General features: G+C 43.9%; 1 protein-coding gene across 4 annotated transcripts in view; it reads right to left on the bottom strand.

Annotated features, from left to right (window-relative positions):
* The window catches only part of kirrel3l (kirre like nephrin family adhesion molecule 3, like), a 43,453-nt gene that overhangs the window by 3,258 nt on the left and 23,178 nt on the right, over positions 1-17,017 (bottom strand). For 2 of the 4 annotated variants that reach the window (XM_077527204.1, XM_077527205.1), the window contains exons 2-11: positions 14,647-14,802; positions 12,101-12,250; positions 8,010-8,167; positions 6,802-6,952; positions 6,592-6,697; positions 4,341-4,489; positions 4,109-4,236; positions 2,160-2,286; positions 1,966-2,066; positions 1,124-1,322 (exon numbers count right to left, since the gene is read on the bottom strand). In XM_077527204.1, the coding sequence (XP_077383330.1) occupies positions 1,124-1,322; positions 1,966-2,066; positions 2,160-2,286; positions 4,109-4,236; positions 4,341-4,489; positions 6,592-6,697; positions 6,802-6,952; positions 8,010-8,167; positions 12,101-12,250; positions 14,647-14,802 (1,425 nt within the window). Of the gene's footprint in view, positions 1-1,123; positions 1,323-1,965; positions 2,067-2,159; positions 2,287-4,108; positions 4,237-4,340; positions 4,490-6,591; positions 6,698-6,801; positions 6,953-8,009; positions 8,168-12,100; positions 12,251-13,007; positions 13,223-14,646; positions 14,803-17,017 lie in introns of those variants that run through there. The other 2 variants (XM_077527206.1, XM_077527207.1) reach the window with 2 other exon arrangements.

The raw sequence follows: 17,017 nt of genomic DNA, 5'->3' as shown, positions 1-17,017 counted from the left end.
TGAGTTAGCAGGCTAGCTAGCTGGTGCCCCCCTGAGTACCAAAACGGACTTTGTCATTTTTACTGTACCAGACCTACTATGACTGGAATGTAACATTATCAACCTGATTTGTTCATAAATTGAGTCAAACTGACACGTTTAGGATTGCTCAGCCCGACTGGTTTGTGCAGTTTTTAAATGAGTAGTCGTTCATTTATCCGTTTTCTGTACAACTTATTCTCATTAGGGACATGAGTAATCTGGCATTTGTCCAGCTGACATTGGGCGAGAGGCAGGCTTACATCCTGAACTGGTTGCTAGCTAATCGCATGTTCACACTCAACATTTGCACTTATGGGCAATTTCGAGTTTTCAGTGAACTTAAAATGGAGGGAAGAAGTTGGAGTACCAGGGTAAGATTGACACAAGCATTGGGAGAACATGCTAACAGCTAACATGCAAACCACGTGTCTCGGTTTGGCCGGGACATTCCTGTTTTTGAGCCGTGGGACCCACGTCCTGGTAGATTTCGACGTCATTGTTTTCTGTTCCGGCATCCCTTTTTTTTATTTTTTATTTTTTTTACCATGCGTATGGGAACGTAACTGTTAAATTACTTCCTATTTACTTTCCAAATTCACATTTGCGTTATCATTCACATCCGTATCTGAACTAGAACTACTTCCTGCTTTGGTGTCTAAGAATCCTGGGAAATGTAGCCCTACGATCCACTGCGGTTGCCAGTCGCTTGACAGACAAAACAAACTGACCTTTCCAGCGGTATATTTCCTAATGTTACAATCGGTGACCGGCACGAGGTAAACGTCACAGCCAGCATCCAATAGCTGTCAGGACTTAGCATGTGTGCATTAGCTTGTTTAGTGCTGTTGGACAGCTAACCAAGATAGCATTTAGCGCATGTTGGCCGTCGCGGCCCCGTTGACCAAGACTGACTAGCAATGAAATTTAGTGACATTTTTTGTTTATTATACACCGTCCCAGTTTTTATTTTTGAAAATCTGGTCATGGTATGCTAACTCAACAAAAGAAGACCAGAGCCCGAATTCAAATCCCTAGCCTGAGAAATACAAGGTGGATGTATGTGTAGGTTCGGTTTATATAGCCATTCTTGTTGTGCTTTTACCTTGTTCCTTGAGCGTGACCAAGGCAGTGCCGGTGCCAAAGTTATTCCAAGCAGTACAGTTGTAACGCAGCTCAAAATCAGGCGCTAGCGTCTCAGAGAGCACCAGAGAGGACACGACTCCTTGGTCGTTGGTCACCGTCTGCACTGAGTAGCGGCCGGAGGAACCAGACGAGAGGCTGATGTCTCCAAAGGACCATACCTGTGGGAAGGAACAAGATCCTCCATTGTTTTGCTATACAAGCTTGAGTACAGAAAATACATGTACACCCTTCGATCCATTCATCCGGTACCGACAAATCTCTCTGTACTACTTACTTTCTGCCGACCTCAAAAGCGCTCCGAGTCTGACCCAGCTTGCGAGCTTATGTTTAAGCACTCTCCCACGTGCGCCCTATCGGTGAGGTACCAGGAGGTAGCCACACTGAAGTGGGCCCTCCTCTGTAGCGCAGGGCAAGCCGAGCACCTGTCTCTCGCTCCGTCCTCTCCTCTCGCACCCTAATTATCCTCTCTCAGCCCAGCATACAGTCAGTGGTTCAACAAGGTCAGCCGAGTGATGCCTCTCGGACCGCTAATTGAATGCAGTTTGGCTGAAACCCGTAGGAAGCCCGTATCCCACAGCTCCCCTGACTCCTATCGCTTCATTTAATACCACTGCAATTACACCGCTGAATATGTGCGTATGTCTTTGTTAGGGGGCTGAATACGTCCCGGTGCAAAGGTGTGAAGGTGAGGTCAGGTCGGTAACGCTATACCAAGTGATAGCTCACATGTGGGTGGTCAAGTACGTATATCACAAACATGCTTGCAGAATGATAAAGAGCGATAATAAGAGGTTCGCTTACAATCTTATAAGGTGGCGGGCTGCTTCCCACCCTGCATTCCAGCTTGCCCTTGGAGTGCTTCACTGCATGCTGTGTGGCCTCCGCGGTGATGATAGGAGGGCCTAGTGTGAAGAGCAAAAAAGTCGCAGAGAAATGAGAAAACATTCTGACACAACAAAGGCGACATTGTCAATCCAATGGCGGAGGAAGCGCACCATTTACAGTCAGAGCGGCATCTCTTTCTGCAACTCCGATACGGGGAACGATGGCCTTGCAGGTGTACGTCCCAGCCTCTGCCTGGCTAACAGACTTGAGTTGCAAGGTGTTGCTGTTACTTAGCACCTGGTGACACACAGAGAAGACCAATGAGACTGAAGGTTTTTCATTCCAGACAAATGACACCAGGGTACACCTCGTGTCTACTGAACAGTACAGATGTCGTCTTGTGTCATAAGTTCGAAACAGATACCAAATTAGCAAACCCGCACTGTACAACTTTCTAGCATCCTTTTGTTGAAGTATAGACTTCGGTCGGTGTTCCAAAAAATGTATGCCTTTGCCCTTATATACTGTTAATTATAACCACATACAAAGTGTGAGAGTATGAAAGCAGACCTTGTTCCTCTCCGTCACTTTGTTGTGAGACAAGGTGAGATGTCTGTGGTTGGAGGAGCAGGTTGATATGGGAGATGATAACTGCCTCTTCATGTGTGTACCAAGGAGAAGCAGCCAGACGCTTCTTAGAACCGTCTCCTTGCATTCAAGTCTTTATTGAATTGTATCTCTCGTTAATTTCTAAGCACCTGGATTTCCCACTGTAAATTGAACTGTGGTGAACTGAACTGTAGTTCTGGTACTTCTTGGAAACCCGGCTCGCAAGTGCCATCATTGAGTGCAAGGGTCTGCAACCTGTGGCTCTTTAGTCCCTCTCCTGTGGCTCCCTTTGGATCTCTAAAAAAAAATGTGTCGAATTTTTTATTATTAGCTCCAGACACGTTTTTGGACGTTTATTTGGCCTAAAGTGGCTCCTTTGACAGTAAAGGTTGCTGACCCCTGCGCATGGGTGCCCAAATTCAGAACTCAAGGGCCACTATCCTACATGTTTTAGATGTTTCTCACTTTCAACACACTCGGGATCGCTAATGAGGCTTCAGAAGCCTGAAACACATGATCATTTGAATCATGTTGTTGGAGGAGGAAAGGACCTAAAAACATGCAGGACCGGATTTGGACACCCCTTATCTAGTGGCTACAGATGTTGTTGGTTTTGGTATAATTTGGCTTTGTCTTTTATCACAGCATTTGACCCTCAAACAAGGGCTGAGTAGCTGTTTAGTAAGATTGTTGTCATTAAATTGTGAGCACACAACAGAGCGTGGAATGGCGTGAGTGGGCCTCCGAAGCGGCTGCACTCACTCACTCCTTAGCTCATTGATCCTGTCATTCTATCAAGCTGTGCTTAATCCATTTACCTCCACTCCTCCCTCCCATTTCCACAAAGTCCCCTCTCGCTCTCTCCACTTTTCTTTTTCAACACACTTTACGAAGTAACCCAATTAATCCATTACTCTTGGCCATGTGAGGGAGGGTGGTAGTGGGTGGATTAGAAAAATGTCTGCTTTCTCCCTCGGAGCGGCTGAACGTGTTTGCTCTCAGATGTGACGACGTGGCTCACAGCATCTCAAATCGTTTTTTACTCAGGGTATTTTCACCTGCCTGTCTTCAGAAGTAGCGTTGGTAGCGAGGAAAGACACTCCTGTGGGCTAGTGCTGACGCAGTGCACTAAAATATATATATTTTTTTTACCAGGATAGTAATGTTCTTCGAGGAAACTGTTATTCAAATGCTGCTGGAGCCGCCCGATGCCTGATAAGTTGCGAATGTTTTAACCGCACGCAGCGGTTGACTGACTGCTTCTTGCACTGATTGAGTTAGTGCGATGACAGCCAGCCTGAGCGCAGCATTCGTTGTGTATATCTGTCAGCGGACAGACAGTTCTCTGCCAGAGGCGTTATCCCTCGGGGAGCGTGGCGAGCGCAGCTTTTTGAAGAGAGAAAAGTGTGAAGGCGTCATGCCTGAAGGCCATGTGCGAATGTTTCACTCTGAAGGGACGGCGATCAGTGGTGAAGTGTTGAATCTCCAAGACGGTTGTATATCGCCTTACCTCGCTCGAGCCTTGTTTGGTCCACGCCAGGGTCAAGGGAGGGTTTCCAGTCCATGTGCAAGTAAATGCCGCATCCATGCCGATATCCACTGTCATTGGCTTTGGCCCCGACAGCAATCTGGGGCCAACTGTGGGGAAGCGGACGCTTCGAATCAATATGTTTATCGCCTAACACATTCGCCTCAAGGCTACAATCTAACGGCTTTGTTTACAGTCCTTCAGTTCCACTTACACTGAACATCGACCAGGGTGCTAACATTGGTGCTGCCCACAGAGTTGGACACCGCACAGGAGACCGGATCTGTGAAGTAGGAATAGTCCACGGTCACCTCCAGACTGTCGCCGTTCGCCTCAGAGATGGGGACTCCTCCTTTAGACCACCTGGGACGGATGAATAATCACATTATGCAGTCAGATTATTAGTTCGGGAAAGGTACTTAGCCATGCATATCAAAGTGGCTATTAGCTCATTCGTAGCGTGTGCCAATCATAATCAAATGCTGCCAATCAAGCGGCTCATTCAAGCAAATTATTCCAACACTTGCACTTTTTTTCCCCTTGTCAGGGTGATTTGCTTTTCAGCATAGTGTAGCAGAGACAATACATTCTCCTTCATTTGCTCAATTTAAGCCTTTCAGGGACAGTGGTCATGACAGTGGACAGCTATTCAAAAGTTTCTTTCTCCTATATCAAGGGTCTGCAACTTGCGGCTCTGGAACCACTACTGGCTCTTTAGTTCCTCTCCTATGCTTCCCTTTGATCTCTCTTAAAAAAAAAAAATGTAGAATTTTATTTTTTATTTTATTTTTTTAATTTTTTTTATATATATATATTTACATTTGCCTTTTCATATACATATTTTTTTTTAATGAATTCATGGTTTAGATAAAAAACAAAACAACAAAAAATAGTTATTCAAAAAATGTCAGAGTCCAAATTTGTAAATTGTCAGAAAAAAAAGAAGAGATGAGTTAGCTCTTGAGCCCCCAGTGCACACTACTGACGCAGAGAGAGAGAGAGAGAGAGAGAGAGAGAGAGAGAGAGAGAGAGAGAGAGAGAGAGAGAGAGATTGTTTGTGTTATATTATTTTTATTATTATTTATTTTTTGTAAGAACTGCCCGTGCGGACCATATTACACATTCAGTCAAAAGAGTATTTAAAAAAAACAAATATACGTAACCCAGAAGTGCTGCACCGGCCCCTGCGCACTGGCGACGTGCTTGACGGAAGTGGGTAGCGGTCAGCATTAGCGGCTAGCAGCCAAGCACAACAGAGCACTTACATGACGCCCTAAAATGGCGGTAAAACGAGCCAAAACATATCATTTTCTTCCAGAGTGGGAGGAAGATTAATTTTTTTGTTTATTATAATTCAAAACCCGTCTGTGTAATCTGCAAGGGAACAGTGGCGTTGGCGAAGAAAGGAAATCTGAAGCGGCACTTTCAAACTACAGGGGAGCTGCGACAAGGACGTACCGACCAAAACCGCATTAAGCACTGCAAAAGTGCGGGATTTGAAAGCACAGCTTGTAGCAAAGCAAGCAATTTTCACAAAACCGAAGACCAAGCGGCAACTATTGCTTCCTATCGCGTAAGTCGCGTTCTTGCTAAACACAAGAAGCCATTCAGAGACGGAGAAATTGTTAAGGAGCCTGTAGCCAACCATATGTGTTTTCCACTTGCTAAAAATATTGATGTTGGCGACATTGCTGCCAAAGTGAAAACACTTTTTGACATGGAAATCTCTGAACTTGAGGAGGAGATTCTGAGCTTGCAAAATGACATTGAGATGAAAGCCAGATCAACATTTGCTCAACCTGGAGAGCATGTCAAGTTCTGGAAACTGCTGGTGAAGGAAAAGTATCCCAACCTTAGAAGATGTGCGTTGAACCTGACACCTCTTTTTGGATCAACTTACCTGTGCGAGTCTGCATTCTCACACATGAAAATCCTCAAGTCCAAGTACAGCTCAGTAATGACCAATGACCACCTTGTTGCCTGCCTACGCCTTGCAACCAGCACCTGGACTCCTGATTACGAGAAGCGAGCTGCCTCCTCCCAGTGTCAAGACTCCCACTAAGGTAGAAAGTGATTTCCTTTTTTTAAAAACTCAGCGCTATACTTGTCTTGTATCTGTGCCCCCCTCCAGTTTCTTTCATATTAAGGTCAGTTATGGTTATTATTCATTATGGAGTTTGCCAAGTGTGTGTTGCATGAGTGAGATCAGAAGAGCGCTATCTGATGTCGAGTGGTGTGTAAAACAACACAAAAAAGTGTTGTGAGGTTACACAGCAGGCTGGAAAAGACGTGTGAGAGTTTGCGATGTTGACACTGAAGTGGTCGATCTTTGGAGCTTGGCGAGTTGAAAAGTAGATCTTGGGTCAAAAAAGGTTGGGCACCCCTGGCCTAAAGTGACTCTTTAAACAGTAACAGTAGTAGTAAAAAAATCTCCATTTCGGTTATCAAAAAGAGGGTGCGTCTACCTGTAGCCAATGATTTCCGGATTGGCTGATGCAGTGCATATGAAGAGAACCTTGGCGCCTTCGGTCACCGTCTGAGGCTGGACTGACAAAACCACAGATGGAGGGTCTGCAAGACGGGATGAAACAATTAGCAGACGCAATCTTGACGTGACAACTTCTCCTGGTCATTGGATGAGAATGCGCTGGAGCGAGCGCACGTTTGTGACTCACGTTGGACATTGATGGTGATGGACGTCTGTCTTCCAGCGGGAGCAGCTGGGTTGAGAACCCTGCAGGTGTAGGTGCGGCCGGAGTCGCTGTCCTCTGGGATGATCTGAAGCATACTGACAGCTGCTTCCCTCTTCCCGTCTTCCATCAGTGTCTGCAACAATACACGGGAGCTGTTAGGTTCAGCCGGAAGCCGTAGGTACGCCATCTATATGTCATCTTATTCGTAGTTCTATGCGTACGCCAGTAACGCTATTTTAATTTAAAATTCTTTGGCACCGGCGGTGAAATATATTAGGATATTTTACGATGCAGCACGGGGATTTTTTGCTGTTCCTACATTTCTGAGAGCGGGATTGCCGTCAGCGCCTTGTTTGTCATCGTCTTTTAAATCTATTTACTGCTCACAGAAATCAATACGCCTAAGTGAGGCAAGGTGTAGATTGTGAGGGTAATGCATACTGCTCACTCTCTTTCACGCACACAGAAGGGAGAATAGTGTAATGGGCAAAATGGGCAAATTGCTTGTGAGTCCTTTTTTGGGTGGTGACAGTGAGGCAGAAGTGTCACATCTTCAGGCTGGGCATTTTCTCCCGGACGGCAAAATCAATGAAGCGGCTCTTTGTCTTCCTCAGCAAGAACCACACTTTTTTTTTTTTTTTTTTTTTTTTGATGAGATGGAATCACACGAGACCCTTTTCATATCTTAAGGGTTGGAGTTGGTCTTTGTGTCTTTCTTCCGCGTACCCCCTCGCTTCTTCCCCCGCGCTCGCCTCCTTAAATGTGGTGTTTAGCGTCGTTTAGCGTGGTCAGGGAGCCTGAAAAATGTGACACTTTCCCAGCCGTGGCTGACTCACGCTCCGCCGCACCCCCATTGTGTTTTTGCATTGTTGTGTTGGCGATTGGCTCTGTGCAGAAACTCGACTGTATGAAAGCCTCATGCCTGTCTGAGCTTTGGCATGCTCCAGTTATGCTGTAGTGTCACTGCATTAGCGGCCGGGAGGGGGGAGTAAGGGGGTTAGCGGGAATACGGGAGGGAGTGAAAATGGGAGGGGGACTGCAGAGAGTGGGTTGAGCAAACCTTATGAGAATAAGGTGGCGATTGAAAACTATAGAGGAAGGAAAGAGCTGGAGTGAATTGGAATCGTTTTTGCTTGGGTGCGCGCGTGCGAAGGAGGAAATGGTGGCCAGAGCGTGCTTGTTGCAAGTACCTTGGAGTAAATGGCTGTCTCCATGACTTCGCCATCTCTGTACCAGGTGATCTCTGCGGCAGGCTTGGCTCCGTAGGATCTGCAGGTGAGGTTGTGTGGCGTGTGGGCTTTAAGACGCACGACGGGTCCTCCCTCCACCAAAGGGTCTGAAGGGGGGACTGCAAAGCAATCGCAAGCACATCGCTCAATAAAAACAAAACGCATTCTGACTTGTTACATGTTTTTGTGATTGGCTGCAACTAGGCCAAGGTGTACCCCAGCTCCCACGCAAAGTCAAAGAAGAATCCAAGAAGATGGATAATAGGAGTCATTTTGACACCACTGCCACAAGTACAACTACAACCAGTGTTGCCACGGCTACCCTAAAATGTAACTTGATTACATCCTTTAAAAAAAAGTAACTTAGTTACTTTACTGATTACTTAATTTATCAACGCAATTGTTAGATTACAACTTTAATAGTTAATTCAGCAAATAACGACAACCCTGCAGAACTTAAAATGACACCCAGATTTGCCACTTCATTGTTAGTTCATTTTTAACAGTGACATTTAAGAGTAAAATGTATTGTTTTATTAAAAAATAAAATAGAGACAACCATTTTGACTAAACATAAAATTAACGAGTCTTATGTTTGTTTTTTGTTTTTTTATAAAAATAAAAAAGTTTTAACATACATATTTAAAAAAAAAATTTTTTAATCTAAAATAAAGGCAGTCTTTAACTTGTAATGGAAAAACTCAACATTCATAATGTAAATTGTTTATAAATATAACAATAATTTGGAGACCTCCTGCAGCTCCATAAAAAGACCACTCAGAGTGTGCAATAAACTTTAACATTTCTATTTTTAGCTGACACAAACTCAAACTAGTGACTGTACTTCCAGCTTGAAAGTGTAAATTTCCTCCATTGCTGTTTATGGACACGTGAGCAGTCAATGCACTGAAAACGATGATGTCGCTATCCTCAGACATTTTGAATATTCCCATAATGCCTTTCACCATGTCCAAGCTGTAAATACCAGAGTTTCCCTTTCTTACATGTTATTTGTTTGGTGACTTTAGTCAGTACTACTTTTCAGCATTTTACTATGCATCAGTTATACTTTCAAATATTTTCATGAGGGAGAATATTGGCGTGGGTGAGAAGTGTGTGCTGTTCATTTAAATCTTGTCAATTCTTTCTCACTGGTGCCACTTGTAGGCAGCTAAGTGCTGCTGCCTGTAGTAGCAAAAGGTGCCACTCGATCAAATACTGATGATCCTCGCATGTAGAAACTTTGAATGATAAGAGTAATAACGGCAATACTTGAAAATGCACCCATTTTGGAGTAACATAAACATTGTTATATGAATACCTCTTCCAAAAAGACACATTTCTGATCCAGCTCTCGTAATGGATCTCAATACAGTACACCCCCAATGTTGTGACATGAAATGAAGCAAACAAGTAAGTCTCTTCTCATCATCCCGTCTGTTTAACACCGTATCATCAATAAAAAGTCCTCAAATGGTCATCATCGGAGGAGAAAATAACACACTTGACATTCTTTATTTCCTTTTCCGAGACGAGCATTATTGTCGCAATCGCTGCCACCGTTGCTGAGCGATGTTTGGGCTGAATTGCTTATTTGTTCATTTATTTGCACGCTTTCTCACACAGCACTGGCAAGCCAAGCGTGCCACCCCTGATGAGGGCGTCCATTTCCCGGCCCAATAAGGAGCGGTTTGTGTTGGCCTTTTTCGCTCCCTCCACCCAACCAATTTCACCGCGTGTGTCGGAATTGTCAGAGGTCCTTCCGTTGCTGCCGCACGGACACTAATGGAATCCGAGTGCTAGGTGATTTTAATTTCCATGCCGATTCCCCTGACTGCACTCCAGACGTTGACTCCGGATTGCTTTGGCACGCAGGCAACTGCACGCAAATACACATGCACAGGGAAAAAAAAGAAAAAAAAGTCCCCCCACTCTTTCTTTAGCTCTTGTTTTGCCTACTTATAAACATATAGCCTGAGAAGCCCTCCTTATTTATGTCTAATGAAAGTGCACAATTGCCCATCAACCACCAATATCGATCAATTAGGGTGCGCTTTATGAAGAAGTTTGATTCCTTTTATTGCCTGTATGTGGTCATCATAATGGATTTGTGTGTGATAATAAAGACCATTAGACGTAAGAGTGGATAGTGGACAAGTCCTTACATAAGACAGATTCCAGAAATGGTGTCAAAAAGATATACAGTAGATTATTTGAAATACAAACTACAAATTTGGGGCTTTATTTTCAAGCCCAGGGCAAGTCTGGAGCGAGGTGCGGTCTGAATCTGCGCAGGGGCAGGCTAAACTAAGTTTTGGTATTTTTGCAGGCCCATGCAAATCTGTCTTCACCAAATGGCCCAGTATCAAAGAAAGAGAGAGAAAGGTGAGTTAGTGTGTTTGGCCGATCATTTGTAGTTTGGATTTGAAATACATATTTTGTGACGTCAGTCCTGGAACCTTTCTGACACACATCATAAGTCTGGATGTTCATGCCTGGATTTTGTGATCTTAATTTGCTTTTCATGAAAAAGAAAAAAAACAACATAAACAAATGTATAGTTGTTTAAAAAAATAAATAAATAAATTAAACAGATTTCAGTGTGGCTGAAAAATAAATATCAATTTAATTCAAATGGGAAAACTATTGTGGTATCGATGAACTCTTTGACTGCCAAAAACGTTTAATGACGTATGCTAAAATCCACCATAAACGTTAACGTTAACGGGTAGCGCAACGTATAAGTGGAGCGCTGCCTGGTCAATGGGTTGTGGAATCAAAAACACCCACTAACTATGGCCAGCAGATGGCAGCATTGTATATCTTTTCAATGGGCTCAAGGTGTATGAAATTACAATGAAATATGACAAATCTGAGGAAATAGAACATTTTCAACGATGACGTGAATAATCAAAGTCTTTGTCACTTTAAATCTAATTCACAGTGTCACTAAACACAAAATACAGTATTCGTGTCAAACTCACTGTTGTGCAAAAAAATCTTGACAAAAAGCTCATTTTCTCCATTTTGTTTTTCTATTTTTGTTTATGTCACTCAAATTACCCATTTTCAAATAGTGATTACTAAAGAACGGAATAAGGTAGAAATACACTTTTTTATGTTTATGTAGCCGTAGTGCACAATATTTTGTTTGCCTTGAAAGATGAGTAAAAATGCTCAAAATCAGCAGTTTTTTTGGAGAACGTTTGGCAGTCAAAGAGTTAACAAATGAAGAGAGTGATTTACTACATATTGACATTGAAACTTCTTTCAGTTTAAAATAGCAATTACAGTAAACAAACAATCAAAGACAAGTATATGTAGTTTACTTAGTCTTTTTTTTTTTTTTTTTTTTTTATAAGCGCGCTGGGTTGAAGTAGACATTTAGGGAGTGACATTCCTTTAAATGCCACCAGATGCCAGCAGTGCTTTGCTCATTCCCACAAGACTTGTATCACCCCCCCACACACACCTCCACCCACCCAACACACAGACACACAATCATGCATCCCCCACCTCCTCACCCCTCAATGTCTGCGTGAAGAAGTGGATCACTCACATCGCGTTAATGTAAAAACTGCCTTGCGGTTGACAAATGTTGTGGCTCACCGTAAAATGTGCTAACTATGCAGACCTTGACTTTCAAGTGACTACTCCAGTCATTTGTGATTCCTGCAATCACATTAGCCAAGACGTCCACAGTCTTGAGAGTGTTTACTTCTTCTTTTTTTTTTTTCCCCTTCCCCCATCGGGCTCTCTCGGCTGAGCTTTAGTAGAATTATGCCCCCGGCATTTCATTTCCATCAAGAAATGAGATTTATCACTCAAGGGTTAGTGCTGAGTGGTGATAAGAAATCATTTTATTAATTGTAAAGCCTTTAAAGAGGTCAGTGATGTTGTACACAATGCAATACAGATTTCATTTGTCTGGCTGCTGGTGTTCTGAATGGGATAATTACGCATTGTGCATAATGTCCGTCTTTATACGTGTGTCTGGTGTGATGTGTTGGGAGCGTTCCCAAGCTGCGGCGGGTCTGAGCTGCGTATCTTACCTTGTACAGTGAGCTTGGCACGGTGGGAGCGCAGGCCCGCCTGTGTCGCCTGACACTCGTACACGGCATCATCCACCAGCTCTGCCGAATCGATCAGCAAGCTGTGCTCGCCTGATAGCGGGTCGCCCATTAAGGAGTAGCGCGTCCAGCCTGCGCGGAGCCAGCACACGCGACAGTCAGCCGCAAACCAAGCAACAATAAACACATAATGACACAACTACGGAGCCCATTTGGACAAAGCGCTAAGAAATGTGGAAAAGCTGTTTAAGTCACAAATGAACGCAGGCGGCGCTTCGGTAGGATCCAGCCATTGTGCGTGCGTGTGTCGAGCAGCATGAGGGGGGAAATGAAACGCGTGAGGAGTCTGTCCTTGAAGCACAGACACAATCAAGATGGTGGCAGGGCCTCTGGGGCCAAGAGGCAGTTTCTCCGCCATCAAATGTCAATGTGAAAAGCTGATTGATTATCTACCTTCCTGCAAAAACCTTAAAAATCTAAACAGCAAATCACGTTACACGTGCGCAGCAGTCGCCGACCTTTCGCCATTCAGTCTCGTAAAACCTAAATGGCTCAGGAAGAGAGACTTGGTTTCTAATGGGACCTGCATTGATCGGAGTAAGACAAAGGCTAGTAAACTTGCCTAAAGAAAATGTACTTGACTAAAAGGTGCAATATTGGCTTTCAGATTTTCCAGCCTTGTTTCCATCAAGCTGTTGTATTTGGTTTTGTTTGGTATTAGTGGGGTTTTCATCGTTAAAAGTTGTAAAGAGTTCCAGAACATCTGACCTGTAGAGTCCCAATTTTTATCCTCAAGAACCTGATTGGTAAGGCACAGATTGCTACTGCTAGCTTTAGCGCTCTGACTGGTACTGCTAGCTTTAGTGCTCTGAGAGCACAGGGTACATACATTTGCATCACAAAACTTCGCCATGGAAAAAAAGTCACTCCATTACCGCCGGGCACTATTTTTCTGTTCGTTCGTATCACTGGGCGGGGCGGTGCGCTGCATACTGTTGTGTGTTGAGAGATCAGGATCCCAGAGGCGCAGATTCAAATAAGATTTTATCGATTTATTCACGAAACAGGCAGCACACAGGACAGTCTTTCATAATCCAGCAACAAACACATTTCTCAGATGGCACCTACAGACAGTCAATCGTAGGACTAAAGAACAGCATCACATAGGGCCACACTCCACCTAAAGGATGAAAGGTTGACATCACCAACCACACGTTTTGTAAACAGACACTTGTTACTCAGTACCTACACAGACGCATAACAGGCACATAACAGGTCCTGAACTCTCACAGGCACATAACAGGTCATGAACACTGGCGCAGGCCATGACACATACAGCTGATAGACGCGCATTAATCTACATGTTGTTTGTCTTTTCAAAGTTACGGCGGAAGGCGCCTATCAGCTGTATGCAGCGCATCTACCAGCTGTTTACAGGGCGCCGTGCAATGATACGAACAAACAGAAAAATAGTGCCCGGCGGTAATGGAGTCGTATGTAATGGAGGGCGAAGTTTTGCGATGCGAATGTATCACTCTTTTGAACACAAATTGTTTTTAGGAGAAAAACGCTTAATTTCTGTGATCCCAGCCAACTTGCCGAACTATTTTCCTCTCGACCAAAACAGGACCAGAACTCGTGCCACAGAACGCTGTCAGGCGTAAGTCAGTGCTGATTGCACACACTGGAGGTGAGGATGAAATACAAATTCATGTCCAAAACTCCAAACTATCTCTTTATTAAGTTCGCCTATAAAGGTTACAGTGCATTTCACCCGAAAGCCAAATATCACAAACTTTTAGATACGAGCATGTTAGTACCATGTCCCTCAAAAGTCCAGTTTCTCTCATGTACACGTAACGGGTGAGAAGCACAGTGACTATGTTTACATGCGGTCAATGACCCTTTCAAAACCCGATTAGTGCCAATATACGAACCCAAATATGAAACCCGAATAAGACCCCTTGAAATCCTATTTCTAACCGGAATATTTTGTCATATAAACGTGGTCAGTGTACCTTCTTTGAACGGAACGTGGTTTGGGTTCTGCGCATGCTCTATTTGCTAGGAATCTTGGTCTTGTACATGCGGCGGCTTAAAAACTACCTGAATACATGGATTTTTTTTTCATGGCGTTATTTTATGTCTTTACAGTGAAAATACCCCAATGTGTACAGTATATACACGCACATGTATGTGTGTCTAGTCCGTGCATCTGGCGCAATCCACAAGAAAGACACAAGCAGGCAAACAAAAATGGTGAAACATGGCGAGACAGGACAGAACCTCAGAGGAAACCGGCTAATTCATTAGTGAGGTGGGTGACATGGAAAAAAATTTTCTTTTAGTAACCGTAGAAAGTTATAAGTGGAAATGACGTCTATTTGTTTAATGACCTTGTCCATACGTCGCGGTTTAGATTGGGAGTAACTATGTCCCCTCCCCACATGTAAACGGGTTATCCAGAGACAGGAATTTGAACCTTAACCCAAACATCGGCTGCATGTAAACAGTCATTGAGATCATACCTGGTAGGTCTCTCTCTCCACCCAAAGCCAGTCCATCTTTGGTCCACTGCACCATCCCCCGGTAGCCCACAATGACACATGGTAGAGTCACGGACTGCCCAGACACCACCACCTGGTCCTGAGGCTGCTGGGAGAAGTAGGCTGCTCGGGTGGCGGCTGCAAGGACAGAAGGAGAAACATGTTGTGAATCTGACGCGAATTGACATTTTCAGGGCAAATCCAGAACAAACTGCACACTACGTTCCACATCAAGTGAATGGCAGCAGGTGTGTCGGGTTAGGATCGTGAAAGTAGCCCTGTAAAGAGTGAGCGTGATGGCTCAATAAACTGACATTTTGAAGAGATGGATGAGGCTGACTTGTGTGAACATTTAATATTTTTTCCCCTATAAATATCCCTTCCAAGAAGAAGAGTCGGCGTCGCCTCATGACTTATTTAAGTCTTTCTCAAGTCCATATGCTTGTATGCTTACTGGCACGAAGCACTTTCGGAGGAAGGGGAAAAAAGTCTGCCACTCTTTCGGTGTACTTTTAGTAAAGATGGATGTTAAACAATTAAAACGGCACCGAAGGTCCCCGGGGACTCGTTTTGTCTGAGGCGCTTCAAATTCAGCAGAGACACCTGCCGTCGTCGTGCTTCTGTGTTTAAGTGCGGTACGCGCTCTCAATGGATCCGTTGGCTGGCCTTCAGACACACACACACACCAAAGCGCACACACGTTGAGACGCAACAGGAATACGGTTTCCAAATGTTTGTGGAACTATTCTCAATCTTTAGATTGAGAATTAGAAAAGCTATACGGGAAGGGGAAGATGGCAGCACTCCAGAGGTAACTAATCCGTAGGCGGGGGAAAGAGACAGTTGGTTGGTTATCTAAGTGGGCTCTGTGTGAGTCAGGAGACTTTGAAAAAAGAAAAACTCATTCTCCTTCTCGCTTTCATTGTTGCTCAATGGAGAATGGAAGGGAAAGGGGACTGGGGGAGATAAAGAGGCCTCTATTCAGACCGGGCTAAGTCCTCCCTCCACGGCCCCAACCCTTCCTGAACCGCTTCTCTTGGTTGGACTGCTTAAACAGACGAGGTTATTCCCCCCCCCCCCTTACATCACCCGAACTCCCCCCATCACCAGTAAAGAAAGCTGCTGAAAGGAGGGCAACATACGGCAACCAGAGACGCGCTATTGTCCTCTTGTCCCTCTCTTTTAATAGGCCTCTTCATTCTCAATCAATCCTGCTAAATGCAAGTTTAATAGCTTTTCAATAGCAGCCCCCCACCCCTTAAGGAGGGTGGCGGGCGGGGATTTTTTTTTTCCTGCTTTCCCCCTCTTTCTTGCGCCATTCTCCCTTTGAGTTTGAATGGGGCTGCTTGTTGGCAGTGTTTATTCCGCACTCAATTATCCACTTCATCTCAGGGAGGGCTCGTGGATTGAACCCTGTCCCTCACCCTTTCCCTACCACGGCTTCTGCCACCCAGCAGCATAATTAAAGCAAAACGCAATCTCAAGCAAGCATCCTGGTTTTTACATTCCTATGGACAAACGTTTCATATGATATCAAGATAACCGAACTCTATCGTATCAGATTTTAGACATTCTTCTTTCAGTGGAGTTACAGTAGACAGCTGATTGGGTGAAATGTTGTTTCTGCATGACAACAGATTTGGAATGATAAGATTACAGAATGTAATTAAAAACCTTTGTGTGCCTTGTTTATGGATTAGTGTCATGCCCCGCGGCGAAAGTCAGATCAGCGTTTACCCTTGCAAAACTGTAGTGCAGCGAGTTGAACTGAACTGTACCAAATGGCTTCAACTGTAGACTCGCCATTGTCCCAAATGCTGATGATTGAATTTAGGAGCCATTTATTTAAGATTGTTCATACTTTGCAGATCTGGTCACGCGTGTATATAGCAATGTTTTGGATGTGTAAAAGAGGAACTTAGTAAATATCAAGATGTTACGGTACAGTGCTGAAAATTCTGTCAACCAATCTCACTGACCACGTTTACATGCAGTCGATAACACGTGCAAAAAGAATTTGAGCATCTTCGTTTTTGTTGTTGTTGTTTGTTTGTTTTTAAATCCCAAGGAATCTTGATCTACAGTAAAGAACTATTTGTATTTGCGGCGGCCATCTTACGTTGCCACTCGCTAAGCAAACTTAACATGAATACATTGATTTCTCTTCAGCATTTTCACATTATTTTCTATCTCTACAGTGAAAATGGCACAGTGTGTATATATACTGTACTAGGCGATTAAATTTTTTTATGGTAGTTATTAATCACATGACTTCAATAGTTAACTCATGATTAATCACACATTTTATATCTGTTCTAAATGTACAATAAAACATTTGTTTCTAAATTGTCAT

Source organism: Festucalex cinctus, chromosome 7 (genome assembly GCF_051991245.1).
Source record: "Festucalex cinctus isolate MCC-2025b chromosome 7, RoL_Fcin_1.0, whole genome shotgun sequence".
NCBI lineage: Eukaryota > Metazoa > Chordata > Actinopteri > Syngnathiformes > Syngnathidae > Festucalex > Festucalex cinctus.
The sequence above is the reverse complement of the archived record's forward strand: the minus strand, read 5'-3'. Positions and strand labels throughout refer to the sequence as shown.